At 41.1% G+C, this 11,534-nt stretch overlaps 1 protein-coding gene across 1 annotated transcript in view; it reads right to left on the reverse strand.

Moving 5' to 3' along the window:
* Window positions 1-2,037, reverse strand: part of DCC (DCC netrin 1 receptor) — a 1,219,041-nt gene extending 1,217,004 nt beyond the window's left edge. The window contains exon 1 of the mRNA XM_073681315.1: window positions 1,296-2,037. Within this exon, the coding sequence (XP_073537416.1) occupies window positions 1,296-1,386 (91 nt within the window). The 5' untranslated portion in view covers window positions 1,387-2,037. The remainder of the gene's footprint in view (window positions 1-1,295) is intronic.
* Between the last annotated feature and the right edge of the window lie 9,497 nt (window positions 2,038-11,534).

Here is an 11,534-nt window from a genome sequence, read left to right on the forward strand (position 1 = left end):
ACAATCCATAAGATCCCTTGTGAAGTAATCCCTAATTATAACCCCTATAGTTACTCCTCATCTGAAGATCTCCTGCTGCTTCTCTCCATTCACTACTATTAATTCTTCAGCCCCCTGGTTTCCAGAGCAGAGACATTAATGCGCAGAGGCCACTGGTGATAGCACTGCCTTAAACTCTGCTTGCCATCCATTGCATTACAGAGAGGGGGTCCTTAACTTTTGCATTTAAGATGCTACACCCCTGGGCATGGATCAAATCATTTTCTAACACCCTCTTTTATATGGGATTTGCATGGTGCCCACATTCAGAGTTACAACGCTTTTTGGAGCTGTCCATTCAGCACCACATTGTAGACTCAACATAGGATAACCTGTGGCTGTTGTGTTGGGCACTATAAGTCCCAGCATGTTATGCCATTGAATGCAGGGATTTTTTTTTAGGGTATTTCTAGCCCTATTACTGGCTGATTTATCTTGACATTTCCTCTAAGTACTCACAGCTGTGCCCTCCAGAGCAGAGGTATAAGCCTATAACCTTAATAATGTGTCTACTATCTTAGTACCAGCATAGTGGTGGAAGATTGCAGAGCCCTATAATGCAAGCCTCCTCCAAACACCACTACTACTATGTCAGCAAGCCCCTAGCAATCTGATTGCAATGCACGTTTAGGGCAGCAAAGCATTAAATCCTGACTCTCTCCATAAACCATGCACAGATCACAGCCAACTGCACATGGAACTTAACATTGCACCTATTCATTGCACTAATGCACTTTAACACATCACATCTTACTATACACCCCCCCCCCCCACTACCACCACCTCCTCCAATCTTAAGATTTGCAACCTTGACACTTGATCCTCTGAACCTACACTATATGAATATGGAAGAGCAATTACCACCCCCCCACACCCCTCCCCACTTTGCTCATGTTAATGTAGGGGGAAGTGGTCTGCAATATACATTCATTACATCCTAGCTATATTTTTAGTGTCTTAATAAAAAAAATCAAGGAAATTCAAGGGTGAGGGGTGTAATTTATTCATTCCGACCTTCAGGTGCATGATACCCCCCCCCCTCTTCTTTTTTGAAGGTTCTTACTATGTATGTGATTCACATCTTTGCTTTATATAAAACACTGCAGCAAATGCATGAATCAAATAAATCCAAAATCTGTCTTGTAAGGAAAAGAAAGTGCAGAACATGAAATTAAATAGCTCCTGGGAGACATAAAGAAGAGCAATTCATACAGTATCATAGGAAAGAAATAGGTTCATATACATTCAGCACTTACCAGCTAGTGATAGATGGGGGGTATGCAATGTATAGGCGAAGATGACATAGAGCAGCTTTGGTAGTGCAAACAATCCAAGACAATTCTCCATATTTCAGCAAACACCTCTGGAAAGCTGCACAGTGAGCCCTGCACACATGGACAGCTCAGTTATTTTTGGAAGGGTAGAAGTAGGTTAGAATATTGTATTTTCCTATATATAGCACACAAACTTAATTTTCTGTCCAGTGCAGTTTAAGCTTCTAAATCCAAGAAACTAACTCAAGGTCCAAGTGAAATCCATCCAAAAAAAAAAAAAGAAAAGATCCCAAAATCCTTGAAGAAGAATTTATATCCCAATGTAGGAAATCTTGGTAATTACTTCCATTGCCACATTGCAAAAAAATAAAAAATAAAATATATAAAAAAAATAAAGCTGCAATAAAAAAAAAAAGAAAAAAATATATATTTGTTTAAGAAAAAAATAAAAAAGAGAAAAAGAATAGAAAAAAAAAAAATCCAGTATAAGCTGATGGATCCCTTTCTCTTTCGCTTGCAAAAACAAGGCAGGTTAAAAGCTCTCACTTGTTACTAGTCCACCAGCAGTGTATGTGTGCTCAGAGTCAGATGTATGCATCCATTGATCTGGAGATGTGGAGAGGCTGGAAGTGAAAATGTGGAGATGGGAAGGGGAAAGGAACTGGGTTGTAATGAGGATTGCAGTGAGAAGGACAGAATAGACTTTGCAATTCAGCCTTTGTTCAGTGCCAATGTATTCAAAATCATAAGCTGGAGCGCCCTCTATGGGCAGTGACAGAGAACTGCAGGCTTGTGCTTGTCACTTGCATCCTGATACTAAATTACAGTTCCCAGTCTGTCATGCTGATTCTCTTGTGACACTTGCTTCATTTTAAAGTAAACTCAATCCAACTCTGCAGCTAAAACCAGAGGGTCAGAGCACTATAAACTTAATTAAAACACTTTGTCTTTTTTTTTTTTTTATCTCCACTGCGGTGTCGGCAACTACTGCGCTACACGAAAATAATGCGAAGAATTGCAAAATAATGAATTTCTTATTGGTCTTCGCTTGTAATTATACCAGCGGCAGTGAGTTTAGCACTGAAAGGACAAAATTAAATATTTTTGTGACAAATAAAGGTTAAAGCAATTAGGGCGAATTGTTGATCGCTTTGATCTTGGCCAAAAATGACCATTGTAGCCTTTTCCGGAATGATCTGAATAATTAACTTCATTAATCTCACTTATATATGACCAGTGGTTCTTATATTTCATGATTAACCTATTCTCTTTTATCTGGATTGAAATGCCAGCCAAAGTAATTTTTTTTTTTATTATTTATTGCTTTTTTTTTTTCCATGTATTTATTTTTATTCATATCTTTTTATAGTTTCTTTATTTATTATTTTATGGCTTTTTTATTTTATTCATTATTTTTTTCTGCTTATTTATTTTTATGTTAATTCTATCACTTTTTATTTATATTGTTTGCTTATTTTATTTATTGCTTTTTTTTTTTTTTTTTTTTTTTAGAATTAGTTTTAATTTACTTTTTTTTTTTACAGTTGCCAAAATGGTAATTTTGTAGCTCAGTAGCAAAGGTCATTGTGAAAAAAAGCCATTAACAGAACTGATTTTTTTTTTTTCGATCCGGAGATTTGTATCAAATAAATCAGAAGTTAACCTTTCAAAATGCATTTAAAAATGAAGAGGTTATTTTAGGAAGTTTATGAATAAATAGTCAAGAGCGAAATGGAGATTAAAAAAAATATTAATAATAAATCGAAAGGTTAAAGGCCATTCGGTCACTTAACAATACAGGATTTTTTTTGCCAGAAAACGAAGGGTCATATCTATGGAAGATGAAAGTATTTTTGGACCTTTTCTTCTGCTCTCATAATCAGCATCACTCTTATCGGTAAGTTGTGTCTGATATTGCACCTCAACCCCATTCGAGCGAATATAACTGGTGACCTAAGTGCAATGCTAGATATGGGAAGAACCCAGCATACGCCCACAGGAAAAGGGGTGAAGCCCAGCAACTAGGGAAAGTGGGAGTGGAGACCCCTAAGCAGATCTAACAACACAATAACTCCCCTATCGTCATTAAATAGGTTTCGTACCTATCATCGAGCAGGATACCTTAGCCCTAGCTGTCCCTAGAGCTAGGCCCTAGGTAGGGAGGTGTGAGCACTAGTCAGTCCCACTGCAACTAAAGACAAACCAGGGAAACCGACAAGGGGAAACACTTAGCTTTGAGAAGACAACAGAGAGATCACGACTACAATCCACAAAGGAACTCCAAGGGGAATCCTGCCGAGCACCGGAACTCCAGACCTGAACAGAGGAATTAACGCTATCACCAGTGATTCTCTGGAGAAACTGAGTGTATTTAAAGATCCAGCAAGGGTGTGTTAATTAGCAGCAGAAGGCGGAGATCACCGCTGTGTCCTAGAGAGAGAGGGATAATGAAAGGATGAAGAAGGTGTCTGCAAGGCCAAGCGCAACGACCTTCTACAGCCGGATCCAGAATGACTGTCAGTCAAACCTGACACTAAGGTGGTAAGGGGTTTAATGCCAATTGCCCTGGTGGTCAAGTGTAGTAAAAGGAGAAAAAATAGACTTATCTATGAAGCTCAACTGTAACATTGGGGGTCAATGAAGACATCCATAATATTCTGGGATGGAACGAGGCTTAATAGAGACATGCATGGATGGAGATGTGGCTTTCTGGCCATGTTATGCAGATTTATTACTTGTGTCAGGATATGATTTAGGCTGGTTGGGGTAGACAGCATGAATCTATTGTTAGCAGACTCAACCTTGGCATTTGATACGACTTAATGCTATATAAATATGTTTTATGAATGATTTTACACTGCTTGTTTTGCATTTGTAACCATCAGTGATCAGCTATAATATGCACTGAAAACCTGGAACAAGTTTTTATTTTTCCTACAGTGCCACCCCAGGAGAAATGAAGCATTGCACAATTCACACTTAAATCAATGGGCTGTTAAAGAGGTTGCCCAGCCTTGGTGCTTAAATTTGCAGTCACTCAATGTGACTGTAGACTTGTGAATCCTTGCTGCTTGCACACTGAATGCTGCCAGGGTTCTCTGATGCCGGCGCCGGGGGCGGACAGTCAAGTAACCGCAAATATGCGATTTGCATACTTCCAGATACATTCCAACTAGACTATTCACTTGTATTGAGTGAGGCCACATATGTCTAGTCGGCATGTGACCAGATTTATGTAAATCGCATACTTGCGGTCTTGCCCTGAGAGTGCGCACTGTGTGTGCTGTTAGGATCCACCAGCCTGCACTCATATAAAGTGACTGCAGACTTCAGCGCCAAGCCTGTACAACCACTTTAATATAATATATAGCAGTGCTCGGTCCTCCAGAGTAGAAGGTGCCTTTTAGTTTTTAGCGAATCTTCTGACATTCAAATTCACCAGTTTCACCAAATTTGCCCAGGAAATTCAACCGTTGTAAACCAAAATGACTCTAAAGCCTCCAATTGCCCTGAAAGGACTCGTATTGCACTTTGAAGTCTGCGCCAGTGTTGTTTCATTACTTTTTTATAATTTTTTTTTTAAATAATCTCCTCCTTCCTAAAAAAAACAACTACCGTAGGTAACTTCCAACAGGGCAACAGGACACAATATTAGTGTTGCATGTATTTATGTCAAATAAGGCTAATATAACATATGTGCAAAAAAACAAATCAGTATTGTTTGTGACACGCACACTTTGTGCGGCAGATACAGAGTGAAATGTTTTTTTCTTTCAGCAATATTGGTGGTTTGCTTCTGCATGAATAAAAAAAAAAAGTTATTGAACTGCAGCAACTTTATAATGACACTGATCTAGCAAGCAGGAGCAGCTGCCAGCCATGTGCCCCCCCTGACATTGCCTCACAGTTAGAGATGAGTGCACCCGAACTGTAAAGTTCTGCGTTCGTACCATGTTCGGTGCTGAACTCCAAACATGGACTTCTCCTGGAAGTCCCTTTTACAATTCAGAAGTTCAGGGAGGAAAGAGAGAGATTTTCTAGCTCCACAGCTAGGATCCACATTGATTTCTATGGGGTTCGGGTTCATGTTCAAGTTCGGGCACAGTTCTGGTACCCAAACCGAATTTCGGACTAAAGTTCGGTGGAACCCGATGAACCCAAACTTCCATGGGTCCACTCATCCCTACTCACAGTATATATCTGACACAGCGACTTTGCTATCTTTCTATCAATTGAATCTGTATAATTCTCTTTTCATCACACACTAATTTTCCTGACTGCCATGCTGTCGCACACTATTTATACAGTTTATTTTGTATTTTATGGCTTTTTCTCCATATTTCTGTGGCTGTGAGCTGTGATGTCCTCTCATTATCCATATTCACCACAAAGTGGCTGCTGCATTCCCTGCCTCGGCTTTTATACAGGCTATGATAATCACTATTGATAGGCTATACCATATCATGTGATAGCTATAAGACTTTATGGTGAAGTCGCTCAATCATGCCCGGGGTCTTGTGATCCTTTTCTGTCTGATGCAATTTTCTGCAATGTGTAAAATGGTGGTGGCCATTTCATATTATTTGCACTAAGCAAATGTCATTCTGTTTGAATTCGCCAGCTTTATCAAGTTCCAAAAAATTCAATATAAATTCTATGGAATTAGAACCGATTCACTCATCTAAAATGCATTTTGTTTTGTAGCCGCTTTATAATTTGGCTAAAGAATGAGGATCCTGAACAAGGACACCTCTTCATCATCCAAAAATTCTCTAGATAAAATGCATTTTTTTAAACCAGACTTTCCCTTTAAATTCATAAAATGTTCTACATCCGTATAGATTCTAACCTATGTTGTGCTATTATATATTATTCTAAACAATGCCACATTTTCTGCACAGCAGAAGATACACATTTTAATACCCTGAGATTGCTCGGTTCTGTGATTTCGATTTTTCTAGAAATGAAAATTAAAATAGGTGAAGAAGAGTCAAAGAGATCTTTAAAAATTTAGCAGAAGCTTTGACCCATGACATAAGTGTTAGCGCAATGTCAGTCTTGAGACACCTCTGGTATAATCTTCAGAGATCTATTATAGTCTTGTCTTATAAATGTGATCTCTAGCATAAGAGAAAAGTACAACCGACAGAAATATGTGCGTTCTTCATTACATGCAGGGATTGATTAATTAAAGATGTGCTGGAAATTACATTTTATACTAAAAGAAAAAAACATTAAAATTTAACACTTTAACCATTATATTGTCTATTTGTTTTTTTATGCTGCATTTTTGTCCAAATAGTAACATTATGAATACAGAACAGTGTAATTAGCGTTACTTTTATCGTACTCAATGCTTCAGTTTTGCCTTATTTTATTTTCAGTTGTCTCAGAGCTGGTGGGTGTAAACCAGCTGAGAGATTTCTGCTCTCCTGTCTCTATGTAGCACATGCTCAGAAGCAGCAGCAGCATGGAGGATATTATGCAGCAGTACTGAGCAGTGTAGCTGTGATTCCAACACTAGGGTAAGATAAGACACTTAACGGGAACCCCTAGACATTCATTATGTATTTATTGCTCTGTTAATACTCACCTAACAATCCCTTTTTATTGTCTAATGTGCTGGTGATAAGCAAATTAGTTTGTGACTAGTCATGGGTGCATGTTTTTCACAAGACTACTCATTCGTTTATTCAAGTTATCACACCCCTCTAGACATCACATGCCTCTAGGCCTGAGTAACATGATTAGCAAGAGTGGTATCACTACTGGCTGTAAGGTTTGCACTCCTAGGTGTGGCTTATGACACAGTGATTAACAGCTCAGTTGTCCAGTTTGGTGCAGGGGCGTGCTGAGCTGTCTGTGTTTTCATTAACAGCTCGGCCGCCCAATCTGAGACTAGGAAGTGCTGCGCTCTCATCAGGTGTTCCCTGTTTCCTTGATTCTTCAGATACTTAACTGGGCTGTCAGTCCCAGATAGCTGCCAGCCATATCTTCAGCTCAGTGTGGCTTGTTTTCTCTGTGCCTAGTGCTTTACTTGTTGATCTATCGCTGCCTGACCTTAGACCTCGTTCTGACCATCCATTTGTCTAACCCCTTTGCTCTGATCCATTATCCTCCTGGTATTTTGACCTCGGACACGTTTGTCTCTTACCTCTGTTAATGACGTACCCTCCTGGCTATTGACCTAGGAATCCTTGATTATCCCAACACACGGCTTGTCCATGAGAAGTGGCTCAGTGACACTGGCTCTTTACAATTTTTTGCCTCCCTGACAATGTGCTGTATGTTGGATGACTTCATCAGTGCACTTTGGATGTCTAAGGAGGTTGCAGTGACGTAACACACAGCCAGCCATAACCAGAGGCGTGATAATAATTAGTGAGATGACTTGGGCCTCATAATCTGTGTGTAGGGCGGAAACTGTGGCATCATCGCACAGTGTTGGGTGCACTGCGTGGGCATCACACTTTGCTGGGTGTACTGTATGGTGATTATATTGTATTTGTGTGTGGTACCGTCAGGGCAAATTGTTTGGGGGAATTCACATTGGATGTATCATATTGAATGTGGGGGGTATTTTAGGGATGTAGGGCCCGCCGGTGCCAGCACTGTATTCTACTGGATGTGCGTCCTTGGTTGCACACCCAAAAGAAAACTATTGAGGACTTCAAATCAGAGTACATCAAATCAGCCGTTCATCAAATCAGAGTACGGTGTGTGTCCACTGTCTAAGATGTGGTGAAAAAGTACATTATGCCAAGGAGGTAGCCAGTGCGGGGCAACTGGTAACCGCGACACGAAGGAGGCCCCAGAAGCAAATCCAAATCTCACCAAACCCCAGAACGGCGTATGAGGTAAAACGGCTGCGTCAGTACTATCCCCAAGTGTGTTCCCATTTACAACAGCTGCAAGAGAGACAGGGGCATCAGTTACTTAATGCCCAGTGCAGAGGACAAACGATGTACTCCTGCCAGCCATACTTGGATGACAATGCGTTACACAGAAAAACCTTCCGGGAGCATGTTGAACATGTGAGGACCGTATTACAGCGGTATTAACAACATGAAGTTAAGTTGATCCCAAAGAAGTGTGAATAATTCAAAAGGCAAGTCCGATTTCTAAGGAAAATTGTGTCCGGAGAAGGATATGCCATGGACTCAACAGAAATCGCTCTGGTACTGAACTTAAAAGACAAGCGACCCTCTACTGTCGGGGAGTTGAGGCAGATATTAGGATTCCTCTCATACTAAGTAGTTACGTTCAGAATTTCTCTAGGATTGCCGCCCCACTATATATCCTCTTGGGGGGGACAACAGAATCAGCAACACCCACGGAGAAAAAGAAGAACGTGGGTAGGACCGGGCTTAAAAGAAACAACGCCGTTTCGTCCCAACAGCCCATTCTCTGGACAGCAGAACACAAGGAGGTATTGGAAGAACTAGTAGATTACCTGGTAAAACCACCCATCTTGGGATATCCTGATTTCAACTTACCATTTGTTCTTCATTGTGACGCTTCTCAAGTTGGTCTGGGAGCTGCCCTGTATCAGCATCAAGATGGAAAATTGAGAGTCATCGGTTACGGTTCTAGAACGTTGACAGACGCCGAGAAGAATTACCATCTACATTCCGGGAAATTGGAGTTCCTGGCATTGGAAAAGGCTATCTGTGAACAATTTAGAGATTATCTCTACTACAGCAAAGAGTTTGAGGTATACACTGACAACAACCCTTTGACCTATGTCCTCAATACAGCCAAACTGAATGCAATGGGTCAGAGATGGGTCAGTGAACTAGCTGACTTCAATTTCAGCATCAAGTACAGGCCAGGAAAGTGCAATGCGGATGCTGACGGATTGTCAAGAATGCAACAAGAGCCTGAGGAGTTCATGCAAGAATGCTCGGAGGAAGTCAGTCTGGAAGCAACTGAGAGCACTACCCAAGCAGTACAAGCTTATCAAGAGGAAGACACACCATTGTGGTGTCCGTTGATGGTTTGAAACCACCATAAAAGAGAGAGAACAAGATCACCCCCTGTCGGTTCAACAACTACCAAAAGGAAAAATCCGTAAAGCACAAGGAGAAGATCAGATAATTGGTAGAATACTACTTTATGTGGACCAAACTTGGTTTCCAAGTAAACGGGAGAGAGATAATGAGTCACCAGCAGTATCTATTTCAGTTTAAGAATAGACGAAGTTCTACCTCAGTGAAGACGGTATCCTGTATCGTAAAGGAGGACAAAACCGGCAGTATTACGTAGGTTGGTCTTCAAAAAACTCCATGAAAACATAGGACAGTGGAAAGGACAACAAACGTGATCTGGAAATGTTTCTACTGGCCGTACATGCAGAGAGATATTGAGAGGTACGTGACCAGGGAGTGTGGATGTCTGAAAGATAAACATCCCAACACATCAACCCGAGCACTTATGGGCAACATCCAAACTACCTATAATTTTGAGATGGTCTCAATGGAATTTCTACGTCTTGAGGCATGCAAGAGTGGTTACAAATACATCTTGGTGGTGATGGACCATTTTACTTGATTTGCTCAAGCATATGCCACCACCAATAAAGAGGTTCAAACAGTGGCATAGAATATCTTCAATGATTTTGCCTTGAGGTTTGGTTTCCCTATGAGGTTTAATCACGACCAAGGAAGAGAATTTGAGAACCAGCTCTTTGCCAAGCTAGGAAAGAACTGTAGAATTCAAAGATCCCACACAACGCCCTATCACCCAGAGGGTAATGGACAAGTGGAACGTTTTAACTGGACATTATTGTCGATGTTGCGCACTTTAACAGCTGACGAGAAGAAAGACTGGAAGAGTTCTCTGTCAAAAGTGGTACATGCCTATAACTATACAAAGAGTGATGCAACGGGTTACTCACCCTTCTTCCTATTGTATGGACGATTGCCAGAACTGCCAATCGACATCATGTTCGATAATCCGGTGTCAGAGACTTACAGAATGTATCCAGAATATGTTCGGAAATGGAAGGAACGGTTGGCAGAGGCATACAACATAGCATTCAAAGTGGTTACTCAAGGACAGAGCAAGAGTAAGGAGTACTATGATCAAAAATGTTATGGGGCAGAATTGGCACCAGGAAGCCGGGTGCTAGTCAAGAACGTACGTAAGAAAGGCGGTCCAGGAAAACTTCGTTCATACTGGGAAGACAAGGTGTATGTGGTCATAAGGAGGAAAGCTGATGACAGCCCAGTGTATGAAATCCAATTGGAAGCGGGAGACAAGAAAACCAGAATAGTCCATCGAAATTTACTACTACCCTGTGATTATATTCCACAACAAGACTTCCCAGAAGTAGACTGACATCGTCCGAGATCGACCAAGGGACCACCACAGACTGAAGCTCCAGAGGTGGATAGTGACCTTGAAAGTTCCGATGAAGAAGAACACACTGTTGTATTTCTCGGACCGGCAAGGAGAGGGATGTACCATCCTCAGGAGAGTGGACTAAGTCCCAAGGCTCCAGAGTTTGTATCAAGGAGTACAGATGAAGTCCAATTCAGATCTGATGATCGAACACCTGTCCCTGGAGAGACCGATCGACACTCAGGAGGAGCGGAATTACCAGCACGTGTGGAAACAGGCGATTCAGGAGAAGTACAGGAACTTACAGAGGCAGCTCGAATATCATTTGACGAAGCACAGGAAATGAGTGCGGCAGAAGAAACTCCTGTGACTGAAGAACCTGTGGTATCTGAGGAACAACCCACCAGGAGGATGTCAACTCGAGAAGTGAGGAGGCCCGTGATGCTGACGTATGAGACACTTGGTGAACTGAGTGAAGTGCCAAGGACTGTTGACTGGAAACAGGTATCTCTGCCTACGGACCAGGTAAGCCACTGGAGTGGTATTCACCACTGAGAGGCAGTATGGAAGATGTTGCCTGGTGGAAAGACTTGTTTTCATGCTTGGTTTTTCTTTAAAGACTTTGTAGAAACAAAGAACTGTTAAAGCCTAGTGAGAGAGAGAGCTGGTTGAAGACGTACGAAAAGCTCCAGCTGAAGAGATGCTGATTGTTTAAAATTGTGTTAATTGTTTATTTCTTACAGGCACTCTACAAGAAAAAGGTCGTAAGAATAGGTTGTTATCAATGTTTAGGAACGTTATACCAATTTGACAATGCCAATTTGCATACAAAGTTATTAAACGTTCACCACTGTCCCAGAATTGGTCAGATTGACCAAC

The sequence above is a fragment of the Phyllobates terribilis genome, unplaced genomic scaffold (assembly GCF_046119375.1).
Source record: "Phyllobates terribilis strain yellow unplaced genomic scaffold, ASM4611937v1 Scaffold_1__5_contigs__length_1240528914, whole genome shotgun sequence".
In the NCBI taxonomy this organism is placed as follows: Eukaryota; Metazoa; Chordata; class Amphibia; order Anura; family Dendrobatidae; genus Phyllobates; species Phyllobates terribilis.